The sequence below is a fragment of the Camelina sativa genome, chromosome 14 (genome assembly GCF_030686135.1).
Source record: "Camelina sativa cultivar CO46 ecotype springtype chromosome 14, ASM3068613v1".
NCBI classification, from domain to species: domain Eukaryota; kingdom Viridiplantae; phylum Streptophyta; class Magnoliopsida; order Brassicales; family Brassicaceae; genus Camelina; species Camelina sativa.
This window is the reverse complement of record NC_141893.1, coordinates 8411990-8427017: the sequence shown is the minus strand read 5'-3', so window position 1 is coordinate 8427017 and position 15028 is coordinate 8411990. Positions and strand designations below refer to the sequence as shown.

Sequence of the window (15028 nt, the reverse complement as noted above, 5' to 3'; positions counted from 1 at the left end):
TATGCCAATAAGAGTTACGTTTCTAGCTTAAACGAACAACCATCATGATCCTGCACAATAGTTTTAATCAGGTACATGTAAGAACCAGAGTAAGATTCTTATAACGCTTAACCATGATATACATGTTGTACATATTGATTAATAGAGTGCCAGACTCACTATTCATCACCCACAAGAATACAATGATACTACAACAAAAAAATCAATATTTCCCACTTTCACAAACTTTGTTGCTCTGCCCTTGCAACATAAAAGGCCAAACTAACTCTTGCAATCCTTCCCATCACACTTCCGTTTTTCATAAGCTCTCCCCGAAGGTTTTGTTAAAAAAAAAAACGACCTGCCAAGCAAGCACACCTGTCATGGCAAAGGTCATATGCATCCCCTCTGTTGGATATGGGCTACGCCCAATATGCCACTCGGCCCAACAAGACTCATTAATTACAATCTCGGCCCGACCAGATTGGGAGCAAGTCCACTAATTCCCGCAAAGGGCAATCTCGGGAATTCACGACGAAAACCCTAGACACCCTTAGGTCAACAGTCCCCTATAAAAGAAGAAAGCATTTATTGTGATCACCATCCTGACCCGCGGACAATACCTACAGAGCAATACTTTGCATCGAAAACTGTTATTGTCTTTCGTATAATTCATTCCTATTTTCAGTTCGTCACTTTAAGCTTGCTAGTTCGCTTGTGAACTAACAAGCTCTATCCCGACTTGTTTTAAGTGACGATCTCACGTTTTCCCCGATTAATAAAAGAACTTGCTTGCTCTTTCCCACAAAATCTTTATTTGTTTAAGTTGTGCAATCCCCGGTACAAACACCCTCCTTACTCTCTCTCTTGTGCATCTGTTTCTGGTCAGTTTGAAAGACCAAACATAAACCTCTGCAAGTATTAAGTCTATTCCTTTCTTTGTCAACGAGAGTTGATGATATGATTAGATCATCATGAGATGATATGATCAGATCAACTAGAGTTGATTGGAGGATCATCGATAGATGATATATGAGATCAACATGGTTGATGGGAGCATTATCAATAGATGATAACGAGATCAACGATGGTTGATAGGAGCATTATCAATAGATGATAACAAGATCAACTAGAGTTGATTGGAGCATCATCGAGAGATGGTATGTGAGATCAACTAGAGTTGATTGGAGGATCATCAAGAGATGATATATGATAGGCATTGAGAAATTACATCTAGGATCATCAAGAGATGATATATGAGATCAACGAGAGCTAATCATAAGACCAACGAGATTTGGTAGGAAGATCATCGAGAGATGATAAATAGATCAACGAGTGAGTTGATTGGAAGATCATCGAGAGATGATAAAAAGATCAACGAGAGAGTTGATCATAAGACCAACGAGAGTTGATCTGATGTGTTTTTGTCCCTGCGCCTCTATATTAATACCTACAAGACAGAATACGAAACAGAATGAGTCAGAAGACTGTTATCCAAATTTTCCATGAATTATATAACTATATGATTGAGACACTAGGCATAGACAAGCATATACCTCGATGGACAGGACTGAAAACTCAACAATCCATCCCAAACGAGCTTGCGGAAGAAGATGAATGAAGCGAGATTGAGAAAAAACTCTGATACCATTTCAGATGTAACAATCTTATAAAATACTTCATTTTATGTTTTCAATAACACAAGATTGTTTATTAAATAAAATCTAAAATAACCGATTCTTAACCGTAAACCAAGAGAGCAATTTAACCGATATACATAATCTGATATGACGGAGAGAATGCGACGAGTTTTCGTTTTAGTCGGATACAGCAATGAGAAATTAGCGATGAAGAAGATGAAGTATTTACGGTATGCCATTTGATTAAAAAAATGAAAAAACGATCTAAAAGATGAAGGGCGAGCTTCGAACTCAAGTTCAAGGAGATACAAATGACAACTGTTTTACCATCAGACAGCGTTGTATCATTTTTATATGAAATACAAAGATTTATATATCATTTTAAAGTAATGTCTTACCTGATTACAAGAACAGCTGTTAAGGGTTGTTAACTCACGGATTGGAATATATCAACAATTTAAGAAATGATGTATTTTAAGACCAAAATGTTATAAAACATAACGCAAATGTATAAAATATTATTATATTACATATGTATATGTGTGTGAACGAGAGAGACGAGAGGTAAGTAAAAGAATTCTTCTATTCTTATTTTTGTTGTTTTCATCAACTACATATATATATATAGTACACTAACTTGATGACTAAGCTAAAGTACATACATTCAGTATATATACAAGTACCTTGGGGACTAAAGTAAAATATGGATAAGATTAAAGTTACTTGGAGTAAAAATAACGTCATGGATAATCACAAGTGTTATTATCTGGTTTATAACACAAAAGTATATAAATAAAATATTTTTTTTAAATTAATGTCTTACCTGATTACAAGAACAGCCGTTAAGGACGGTTAACTCACGGATTGGAATATCTCAACAATTTGATAACAAATTGGTTAGTTAAATCACATTTAGAAAGTTTTTTTTACAGTAACTCTTCATTTCAAATAATTCTCTTTATCTCTACTTTTGTTTTGAAAATCGTGAAAACTGGTTCAAAATATTATATTTATTCATCATAACTACGTATATCCAAATATGTAATATATTGATAAGGAAAAGCTTAAAAAGAAAAAGAGAAATGACAACAGTTTTGAAAATAGCTCAAATAAATAGAAATGACAATATACTTATAAGAAATATAAAGCTAAACATTCTTTTTAAATTATATATAATATTATAAAAAACTTAACAGTTTTGATTTGACCAAGTGAAAGTCAAAACAACATCAAAGCATCAAATTTGTAGGAGAAATTATTGTCGGCGAAAAAAAAATTGTTCTTTGTCTAGCCAAAGAAACTTGATATCGATTTTTTCTAACACTTCCAAAATAGACAGCCGCTAGACCAAACATCCAATACTTTTCATGTAACTGGCTGGTACTTAAAAGATATATTTTCTTCCATTTCTCGTCAGGAGGATATTCTTGCTGTAAACTCCAAATGCCCAAATCTGAACCGTTTAGCAAATCCGATAGACACAAACGATCATTGAGACTCCACATTTCTATACTAGTAGCATAATTGGAGTAACACTTTGGTAACAATATCCATCGAAATTTTTCAGTATGAAGATCGATAGCTAGTAGCATTGAAGGTTTGTGCGACGTATTATCTAACAACCAAAAGAGGGATCCATTTGCGTAGACTGATGGTTTCTCTTTGCAGAATCTACGATTATCTAAACAATAAAAGCATGTGTCTCTTTGCTTACCATTATCGAAGGGTATGATCTTGGCCTTGAAACAATCCCAATCACAATTTTTAACTCTTGGATATATCAAAATCACCTTATATGATTTTGTAACAATATATTTGCCAAATCCAGCAAGACTCGGGATCATCTTCACTAATTCACCTTCATAATTCAGCAAGACTAGTTGAGAAACTTCTCTCCATGTTCTATAGGGCGTTGCGGCTAACCTGACTTTAAGAGTAAATGGCCATTGCGAAAATGCCGGAGAAAGTTTTATGTGTTCTTTAGTCGTCGGATTGATCAAGTAAATGTACCTAAAATCATCGTAGATACGAATCAAGACCAATCCATCACAAGACCTCAAGACTTGAATAATTTTTTTGAGATTTGTCGATTGGACCATCAGGAAAAGTGTAGTAACTAGAATAAGAAGGACAATATTTTCCATTGTTGTGATCATCATCTATAGAAAAAGTATCCAAACACAAAGTTGTTGAGTCTGAATCTTGTTTATCAAACTTGGCCGACAATTGTTGGCTAACAACTAGAAGTTTCATATTAGGGGTTGGTAATTCTGTACGAACAAGTTGCTTGTGGGAAAAATAGGTTGATTCGATCATCGATCTCCATTTTTTCGACAAGACTTTGAATCTAGCGAGTGGTTTTATTGGAAGATGGTAAAAGATCTCTTCAACTAAATCCTGTGATATTATAATTGTCTTAGGATTATTATGTTTATTATCCTCCATTTTTTTAGGACAATGATAATACATAGTTTAGAATATATATATATATATATATATATATATATATATGAAAAGATTAGTATAATCTTGGATTATTAATTTTAGAGTTAACATTAATTAATTGTAGAAAATAAGATTTAACACAATTAACTCATTTTAGAACAATAAAGAGTAAATAAATAATAAAGAGTAAATAAAAAAGCTATAAATAAATGTTGATTTCATGAAAAAATTACATGTTGATTAATATATGTATATATCACTAATAAAAATAATGTCAATAAAATGAGAAAATTAATGATTAAATATGTTTTCATATAATTTTCTTTAATTAATTAATCACTTATAATTATTTGTTGATTTTAATCTATTTATTTGAACTATGAATTTTTACATTTTTGATTTATTTTTAAATATTAATAAACTTAGAATTGACATGTGTTAACATCTAAATGATACAATTGACATTTGTCATGATCCTTTTAATGAGTAACTATAATATTATAATTTCCTTATAATAATCTTTTCTAAATTTTAAAATTGTTTAACTTATATAATTTTCTTATAATTGTCTTTTAATATTTTTGATACTGTTGAAAACAAAACTTCTGTTTATGTTTTGAATTTTTACATATTTATTTTTAAAAAATATTAATAAATTTAGAATTGACATGTGTTAACATCTGAATGATACAATTGACACGTTATAAACTTCGCAATGCAATCATTGTGCATCTGAATGATATGTCTCACATATCTTTGTCACTTATACAATCCCCCAATATTTGCTTTGTTGTAATGATGTAATTTAAAGTCTGTTGCATTCTTTGGGGATGGACCATTTTAAAAAATATCACTCTTTGTATAGTAAGTATCATTCCTTTTGTCTGTAGGCAACAGAGTATACGAATTACAAAGAGGACTACGAAGGGGACATGTATTGGAGAAGTGAGTGCATAGATGGAGAGATGTCATGGTTTAATGCAGGTGTAAGGGTTGGTGTTGGGATTGGACTAGGTGTCTGTGTTGGTCTTGGGATTGGTGTCGGTCTTCTCGTTCGTACTTACCAATCAACTACCAGAAACTTCAGGAGGAGGCTTCTCTAAGCTAATTTAGTAATGTATACATTTGCACCTCTCTTTTTTTACCTTGAAATTTTGAAAGAATCCTCTTTTTAAAAACCGTTTGTATTTGGGTGTTACGTGAATCAAACACTTTGGTGGTGGATATGTTTTGCTGTAAATAAAACGAGTGAGAGAATAGCTTTTTTTTGTATTCAGAATTTGGCTGATGAGAACTTGCAAACTAGCCCTGCAACTGGAGGTGCTACAAATTCTAATTTACTGAATTTTTGGCTTCAGAGCCTTTGAACATATTTGACTTAACTATTGATTTGCCAATAAGAGTTAAACCATCATAATCCTGCACAAGTAGTTTCAATCATGTACATGTAAAAACAAGAGTAAGAATTCTTATAACTCTTTACCATGAGATACATGTTGTACTTATTGATTATATAGAGTGCCAGACTCACTACTCATCATCCACAAGAATACAAGATAAAAAGAAAAATTAAATATCTTCCACTTTCACAAACTTTGCTGCTCTGCCTTTGCAACAAAAAAAGTCCGAACTAACTCTTGCCAATACATATCCTACTTATGCAATCCTTCCCGTAAGATTCCTCCGTTGTTCATAAGCTCCCCATGGTTTTTTCAATACAGGAATCATTATTTTCCAAAATCTAGGCCAACAACAAATCTACACAGTTTTCTTGTTTTTCAGTTGTTAAAGAGAGAATTCAGAAAAGCAAAAGAATACAGTTTATATAGAACAAAAAAGGATCCGTAGCCAACCTTAAAAACATTCCTACTCGTTCTTGCAGATTGATCTTTCACATGTGAGCCGATGGATTCCCTTTGCTACTTTCTCGTTTGTAAACCAAAGTATTATATAACGGACATGGGATTGCTCACTTTAGATGGTCTCTAAGTACAAGCAATTAGGACAAGTAACAATCAGGCAAAATTCATCATAAGAGATAGGCTAACCAATTGAAGGAAATTAAAAACCTTCTCATTAGAGGATACATGGACCAACCTCTTTACAACTCTTCAGGTTTATCAAGGTGCATATGAACAACATGTATCAGAGAGTAACAAGACACACAGTCCGGAAAGAAGGAGGAGAGTCGGGCCAAGAACAAAACTTAACCAATCCCGTATCATCTCCCATCCTTCCACGAAACCAAAAACTGTTATTTTTTTTATGAAGGGTTTTTGACCTGCCAAGCAAGCGCACCTGTCATGGCAAAGGTCAGATACATCCCATCCTTACTCGTACATCTGTTTCTGGTCAGTTTGAAAGACCAAACATAAACCTCAACAAGCTGTGTCAAGTCTAATCCTTTCTTTGTCAACGAGGGTTGATTAGTATCAACTAGAGTTGATGATATGATAATATCATCGAGAGATATACTTACATCAACGAGAGTTGATAATCAGATCATCGAGAGAGATGATATATATGATCAGATCAACGAGATATGATATGATCAGATCAACGAGATATGATATGATCAGATCAACGAGAGTTGATTGGAGCATTATCATGAGATGATAACAAGATCAACGAAGGTTGATTGGATATGAGATCAACGATGGTTGATTGGAGCATTATCAAGAGATGATAACAAGATCAACGAGGGTTGATCATAAGACCATCGAGAGATGATAAAGAAACCAACGAGAGTTGATTATAAGACCATCATAATACCATCGAGAGATGATAAAGAAACCAACGAGAGTTGATCATAAGACCATCGAGAGATGATAAAGAGACCAACGAGAGTTGATCATAATACCATCGAGAGATGATAAAGAGACCAACAAGAGACGTTGATTGGAAAATCATCGAGAGATGATAAAAAGACCAACGAGAGTTGATCATATGTGTTTTTGTCCATGCGCCTCTATATGAATACATTATACCTACAAGACAGAATACAAAAAAGAATGAGTCATCCAAATCTAACCAGAAGATTGAGAAAAAACTAGGCATAGACAAGGAGATTTAAAAGAATAGTGATATAAAGAAAAGCAACAAAACTTACATGAAAAGAACACGGACATCTACAAGATCCTTCCTTCTTTCATTAGAAGAGATCAACGAGGGTTGATGGTTAGAATCAACGAGAGTTGATGATTGGATCAACGAGGGTCGTTGATAAGTATCGATGAGGTTCGATGATAAGCATCGATGAGAGTTGATGATTGGACCAACGGGGACTGATCATGACATGTTTGTCCCATGCAAATCTCTACAGCAATACCAAAACAAAACAGATTTAGAAACTTAAGACTTCATACGGACGAAACACAAACCATAAACCGGATTCTAAATGACAATATGAAAGCAAAATATCCGAATGATATATATATATATATATATATATATATGCGTAGATAACAACATACCTCGATGGATCGATCGACGCAAAAGATCAACAACTAGGGTTAACCATTAGAAATCAACGAGAATTGAACAGATGTGAATAAATCGAGCAAAACCCTAAAGAGATGATAAAGAGATTAGAAACATAATCAAAGAAAGCAATAAGAATCATCGACATGCAAAACAAAGAAAAAGGATACAGAAGCTATGAACAATCATCAATCACATTTTTTTCATATATATATACAGAGGGGGAGCAAAACCCCAAACCGAGCCGGATTGGGATTTCGAATAGATCCTACGGTTGTTAATGGTTTTAGTATAACGCAATCGACGGTGCAGATCATGAATCACAAAATATAAAAGACGGTTTTATAAGTAAAGGCGGTTAGTTAGTTGTATGTTCTAGATGGTTATTCTATATACACTAAAAAAACATTATGTGTTCCAGAAACTAGGAAAGCCAGAAGGAAAAGTTCTGAAGATGGATCCTAGTTCAAGTACCAATGGCTCCACGTTTAAGTCTTCTATGAAAAGGCACTTAAGTTCCGTCAGCACCAAGTGAAGAAGAGCTTTTGGTTCAGACATAGTAATAAAGGATTAAGTCATTCTTCGTATACCTCTCTTGTTTTATTCTGTTTTTCCATTGTTTCGTGGGGATTATGTTTACCAATGAGACAATCAAACAAACAGAATGCAGTAGAAAAAACAGGATATGCTACATCTGTCTGTACTAAGAGTCACTACTTCTCTACAGAAAACATGAGACTGATTCTCCACATCAGTTTTATTTTATTCTTTGCTCAAAAAGGGTTGTTCATCTTCTCGACTATGCTTTGCAATCCTGACTTGTACGAAGGATATAGCAGTTTCACTCCAAGTTTTTTCTTCATGTGTTGGTTACGGACTCGCTTTTCACCTCTCAATGAACTCTCCTCTGGAGACTCGTACACAAATGGAAATGGTTTTGTTTCAATAGTCCCTGGCCAACGTTTTTCAATCAACTCCAAGGCATATTCAAACACCTCTTCTCTTTTGACCTTCAGATAAACGATCCCGCTTTAACAAGGTATCAATCGCACTGCAACAAGAAACATTCATCTTGAGAAACATTAATCTATAAAGTTTCTTAAACACACTTAGTTTGTATAAAGAATATCTCTCTTTATTGAATGTTTAGAAAATCTCTCAAAACTAAACAATTCACAAACTTTCTTTGTGTTTTCGATATCGTTTGATACAACCCATTAAACGTATTTATAGGGAACTCGACTTAGTTCCTATTCCTATTTTGATAATGGAAAATTACTCTTTTCCTAATCCTAAATAGAACTTTTCCTTTTCTCTTAACCCAACTTGGTTAAGGAAATCTTAGGTTGAACATTCTAGAAGCTTACCCAACAATCACCCCCTTAAGCTTCGAGTCCTTCTTCGAGAGGTCTTGAACGTCGATCAAACTCCTCATCGTCTTGAACTGAATCCTTGCTAGGGCTTTTGTTAGTATGTTTGCACACTGATCTTCTCCTGATAACGCTTGTTGATGTGTTTGCTTCTTCCGTAGAAAACGGGATTCTTAGAGAGCTCTATTGCTGACTTGTTGTCAATGTATATGGTTGTCTTCTTACAATTATGTCCCATAACTTCACTCACCAAGTCTTGTAGCCAGATAGCTTGTTTCGCTGCTTCTGTTGCGGCCATGAACTCGGCTTCGCAGCTAGACAACGCGACTTTCCTCAGCTTCTATGAACACCATGTAATTGGTGTTTCTCCAAGATAGAACACATGGCCTGCAGTGCTCTTCCCATCATCAGGATCCGTGTTATGACTGCTATCACTGTAGCCAACTATCGTTTGTGAGCTTCCACGCTTGAATTCGAGACCATACGATAGTGTTCCTTGCAAATATCTTAAAATTTGCTTCAATGCTGCCACATGTGACTCTCTTGGATCTTGCATGTATCTACTCACCACTCCAACTGAGAAAGCGAGATCTGGTCTTGTGTGTATGAGACAACTTAAGCAGCCGATCCTCCGACGATACATGGTAGCGTCTTCTACCGGTTTTCCTTGTGTCTTAGACAGTTTTAATCCAAACTCCATTGGAATGTGTGTCAGATTACATTGATCTAACCCTGCTTCTTTGAGAATCCTTCGTGCATATGCTTCTTGTTTCAACTTGATGTCATCCTTTCCTTGATGTACTTCAATGCCAAGGTAGTAGGTGAGTAGTCCTAAGTCTGACATCTCGAACTTAGACTCCATACTAGCTTTGAACTCTTGAATTACTCCCAATGAGTTCCATGTGACAAAAAGATCGTCAACGTATACAGCTACAAGAAGACACTTCTCCTTATCTGCCTTTCGATACACGACACTCTCCTTGTAGCACTTCTTGAAGTTCAAACCTCTCAAGATTTGATCAAGCTTTGTGTTCCACGCTCGTGGAGCCTGTCTTAACCCATATAAAGCTTTGGAAAGTTTAAAAACTTTATGTTCTTCCCCCATCTTTTCAAAGCCCTCTAGTTGAGACACATAGACGTCTTCGTTTGGCTCTCCGTGCAAAAACACCGTCTTAACATCGAGGTGGTGGATTTCCCATCCGCGAGAAGTAGCAATTCCCACAAGTAGTCTTATTGTCTCGACTCGAGCTACCGGTGCAAATACTTCGTCAAAGTCGATCCCTGATTTTTGCACATAACCTTTTGCAACTAACCTCGCCTTGTATTTGTTGATGGACCCATCCGCGTTCCTTTTGATCTTAAAAATCCATTTAAGACCAATGATATTGGAACCGTGTGGTTATTCAACTAAGAACTAAGTCTTGTTCTTGTTAATTGATTTTATTTCTTCCACACATGCGTTTGTCCACACCATTAGTTCCTTTGCTTCTTGATAGTTCATAGGCTCATCATTGAGTGAGAGAAGCAGCTTCTCACACTCTGTATTAGCAAGAAGAAGATAGTCATTAAGATAGCTTGGTTGGTTTGTTTTACGAACCGATCGTCGAAGCTGTGGATCTCCAATTTCTTCTTGCTGGACTGGTACATTGTTCTCCTCGCCCAAGTCATTCTCGACTTCTTCTTGGTCAGAATCACTCAATGTATCACTTTCAGTTTCTTCCTGTTCTTGGTTTTGTTATTGTTCCTGTTCTACATTACCAATGACTAGAGGACCTTCTCCATCATCAATAATTTCATCCCATCGCAGTTGGAACATACATGGATCTCTCATAGATCCATGTTCTGTCTTGTTCCAGATCCAGCCCGTACTTTCATCAAACACAACGTCGCGGCTGACAACAACCTTCCATGTTGTTGGATCATAAAGCTGATATGCCTTGGATCCTGGCTCAATCCCAAGGTGTATAACGGTTTTGATCAGTCGTCGAGCTTCTTTTGGTTTGTAGCCTGAATTTTCGAATATGCCAAACAGCCAAAAACTTTTAAATGCTCAATGTTTGGCTTCACTTCTCGTAAACACTCATATGGAGTCATACCCTCAAGCGCTCTCGTTGGTATCCGGTTGATCAGATGAGTAGCATGGCGAACCGCTTCTCCCCAAAGATAATTTGGTACCTTCATTGCCTTAAGAGTGCTTCTTGTCATCTCCATTAGAGTTCTATTTCTTCTTTCCACAACACCATTTTGTTGTGGTGTGTAAGGGGCTGTGAGTTGTCTCTTGATACCACTTGTATCACAAAACTCATTGAATTCTCCTGAAGTGAACTCTCCTCCTCTATCAGTTCTTAGAGTTAAGATATAACTCCCAATCTCCTTCTCTACCAGACTCTTAAACACCTTGAACCTCTCAAAAGCTTCACCTTTCTCTTTTAACAAGATAATCCACATATATCTTGAAAAATCATCTAAAATAACAAACACATATTTGTTATTAGCAGAGGTTGAAGGTGTGATTGGACCACATAAGTCAGCATGTAGAAGCTCCAATGGTTTGAAGCTCGAAACAATGAGGCCTTGGGGAAAGATTGATGAATTTGTTTTCCAACTAAGCAAGACTCACACAATCTTTTCTCTTCTCTTATTTCTGGCAATCCTTGTACTAACTGTTGTTGGTATGTCGTCTTCATTGTTTTAAAACTAATATGTCCCAACCGAGCATGCCACTTCCAAGCTTCATCTGCAATACTCGAATGTAGACATATTGGTCTTCCTATTTGCAGCTTAATCTTGTAGAGTCTATTTGGTTATCTTGTAACTTTCACCAACAATCTTCCTATGGGATCATGAACTGTAAGGTAGTCTTGTCTCATCCTGACATCACAACCAACCTCTGTAGCCTGTCCTAGACTCATAATGTTGCTTTTAAGAGAGGGAATGTAGTAGATGTCTAAAACCAGAATCTGTTCACTTGTCTTACTCTGAACCAACACCGAACTTCACTCTTCCCTTGATGTTCTCATTGAGCTCCGAAAAATACTCTCTATGGCCAGTCATGTGGTTACAAGCCCCATTGTCAAGATACCACAAGTCATCTGCTTTGTTGTTAGTCTCATAGTTTTTCGGAATCACCTTTTCTTCATTCAAAAACATAACCTCATGCAAATAAAGAGCTGCATCCGCATTCTCTGTCTCGTTTTTATTTGCTTCTCCTTGTTGTTGTTGTCGGTCAGGAAATGTAGAAGCATAGTGTCCTAGCTTATCACACCGATAACAAATCACCTTCGACTGATCCTTCTTATCCTTTGAATCGTTATGGTCTCCTTGATTTGTTTGTTGTTCTTGTGAGTAGCCTCTGCCTCTGCCTCTGCCTCTTCATCGTCCTTTGTTTCCTCTGCCACCTCTACCTCGTCCTCTGCCTCTCGAACCCCAAGTGTTTTGCGAGTTTGCAAATAACAGCTTACCCTGAGTATCTTCGTGATCCTCCTCATTAAGAATCCGCTCTTCATAGGCCTTGAGCCTCCCTATGATCTCCGTGAAGCTTGTTTTCTGTAAATCCAAAACCTGTTCAAGAGATGCTATGATCTAAATGAACTTGTTCCTTGGTAGACTATTGAGAAACTTCTTCACAAGTTTTGCTTCATCAATTGTCTGTCCAAGAGAAGTCGATTTTGATGCAATCTTCGATAGCTTGCTTGAAAAACTATCTATTGTGTCCGAATCCTTCATCTTGATTCTCTCAAATTCAGACATAAGAGTCTTAAGCCTTGCTTCCTTTACTCGATCTGCACCATAATGACGAGATTGGATGGCTTCCCATATCCCTTTAGGAGAGTCTTGTTCACCGACTTGTAAGATAAGAGCCTCTGGGATAGCTTGAAACAATAATCTTGTGGCGATATTGTTTAGTTCAGGATCCGCTGATCTTGGTTCGATTGTATCCCATACATGGTTGATCTTCAACAAGATCTTCATCCTCATTGACCACACCGTGTAGTTAGAGGGATTTAGCATGGGGCATTGAATCGATGGTGGAGTAAACTCCTTTGGATGTGCTAAGCTTTCGTCTGCCATAACTCGGGGACGACGGCTGTACTTACGCAAGATCTTTGTCTCGGTTCTTCACAGGTCACAGGTTCCAGGTTCTCCAATAACCTAACGCTCTCATACCAAATAAAGTTTCTTAAACACACTTAGTTTGTATAAAGAATATCTCTCTTTATTGAATGTTTAAAAAATCTCTCAAAACTAAACAACTCACAAACTCTCTTTGTGTTTTCGATATCGTTCGATACAACCCATCAAACGTATTTATAGGGAACTCGACTTAGTTCCTATTCCTATTTTGATAATGGAAAACTACTCTTTTCTTAATCCTAAATAGAACTTTTCCTTTTCTCTTGATCCAACTTGGTTAAAGAAATCTTAGGTTGAACATTCTAGAAGCTTACCCAACAATCTATACATATGCACCTTCAGGAGGAGGCTTCTCTAGCTAGTTTAGTAATCTATACATATGCACCTTTTTTTGTTTATACCTTGAAATTTTGATAGAATACTCTTTTAAAACTCATTTGTATTTGGGGGTGATGTGAATCAAACGCATTGGTTGGGTGTGGATATGTTATGTTGGTATATGTTTTGCTGTAAATAAAAAGAGTGAGAGAATAGCTTTTATTTGTATTCAGAATTTGGCTGATGAGAACTTGCAAACTAGCTCTGTAAAACTAGATGGGTCTACAAGTTCTAGTTAACTGAATTTTTGGCTTCAGAAGAGCCTTTGAACATATTTGACTTAAAACTATTTATTTGCCAATAAGAATAACGTTTCTAGCTTAAACGTAGTTTCAATCACGTACATGTAAGAACCAGAGTAAGATTCTTATAACTCTCTAACCATGAAATACTACTTGTACATATTGATTATTAGATTCCAGACTCACTAATCATCACCCACAAGAATACAAGATACCAAAAAAAGAAAAATTCTACATTTCCCACTTTCACAAACTTTGTTGCTCTGCCCTTGCAACATAAAAGGGCTAACTAACTCTTGCAATCCTTCCCATCACACTTTCCGTTTTTTATAAGCTCTCCCCGAAGGTTTGTTCAAAAAAAAGACCTGCCAAGCAAGCGCACCTGTCATGGCAAAAGTCAGATTCATCCCCTCATTACTCTCTCTTTTACATCTCTCTTTTACATATGTTTCTGGTCAGTTTGAAAGACCAAACATAACCTCTGCACGTTGTGTTAAGTCGAACACTTTCTTTGTCAACGAGTGTTGATTGGGATCAACGAGAGTTGATGATATAATTAGATCATCGTGAGATGATATTATCATATCAACAGATGATAACAAGATCAACGATGGTTGATAGAAGCATTAATAATAGATGATAACAAGATCAACGATGGTTGATAGAAGCATTAGCAATAGATGATAACAAGATCAACGATGGTTGATAGGAGAATTTTCAATAGATAATAACAAGATCAACGATGGTTGATAGGAGCATTATCAATAGATGATAACAAGATCAACGATGGTAATTGATAGGAGCATTATCAATAGATGATAACAAGATCAACTAGAGTTGATAGGAGCATTATCAATAGATGATAACAAGATCAACTAGAGTTGATTGGAGCATCATTGTTAGATGATATATGAGATCAATGAGGGTTGATTGGAGTATTATCAATAGATGATAAAAAGACCAACGAGAGAGTTGATCATTAGACCAACAAGAGCTGATTGGAAGATCATCGAGAGATGATAAAGAGATCATAAGACCATCAAGAGATGATAAATACCAACGAGAGTTGATTGGAGGATCATCGAGAGATGATCATAAGACCATAGGACCATCGAGAGATGATCATAAGACCATCGAGAGATGATAAAAAGACCAACGAGAGTTGACCATAAGACCAACGAGAATTGATCTGATGTGTTTTTGTCCTTATGCCTCGATATTAATACCTACAAGACAGAATACGAAACAGATGAGCCAGAAGACTGTTATCCAAATTTTACATGATATCTAACCAGAAGACTGAGAAACACTAGGCATAGACAAGAATATAGAAACTCAACAATCCATCCCAAATATGCGC

The 15028-nt window shown here is 36.0% G+C and overlaps 1 protein-coding gene, 1 long non-coding RNA gene and 1 pseudogene across 2 annotated transcripts; all 3 read right to left on the bottom strand.

Moving 5' to 3' along the window:
* Window positions 1–61: 61 nt before the first annotated feature.
* LOC147927962 (uncharacterized) lies at window positions 62–2085 on the bottom strand. The gene is made up of 2 exons (XR_015580229.1): window positions 1536–2085; window positions 62–1429 (listed from the first exon to the last, which is right to left on the bottom strand). It is a non-coding gene; the product is annotated as an uncharacterized LOC147927962 (long non-coding RNA).
* Window positions 2086–2797: 712 nt separating this feature from the next.
* Window positions 2798–4064, bottom strand: LOC104740637 (putative F-box protein At1g71320 pseudogene; annotated as a pseudogene).
* A 7823-nt stretch (window positions 4065–11887) lies between these two features.
* On the bottom strand, window positions 11888–12985 carry LOC147927961 (uncharacterized). Its single transcript, XM_087485957.1, has 3 exons — window positions 12542–12985; window positions 12376–12460; window positions 11888–12165 (listed from the first exon to the last, which is right to left on the bottom strand). The coding sequence occupies exons 1-3, from the start codon at window positions 12983–12985 to the stop codon at window positions 11888–11890; spliced, it is 807 nt and encodes a 268-aa protein (XP_087342083.1).
* Window positions 12986–15028: the final 2043 nt, after the last annotated feature.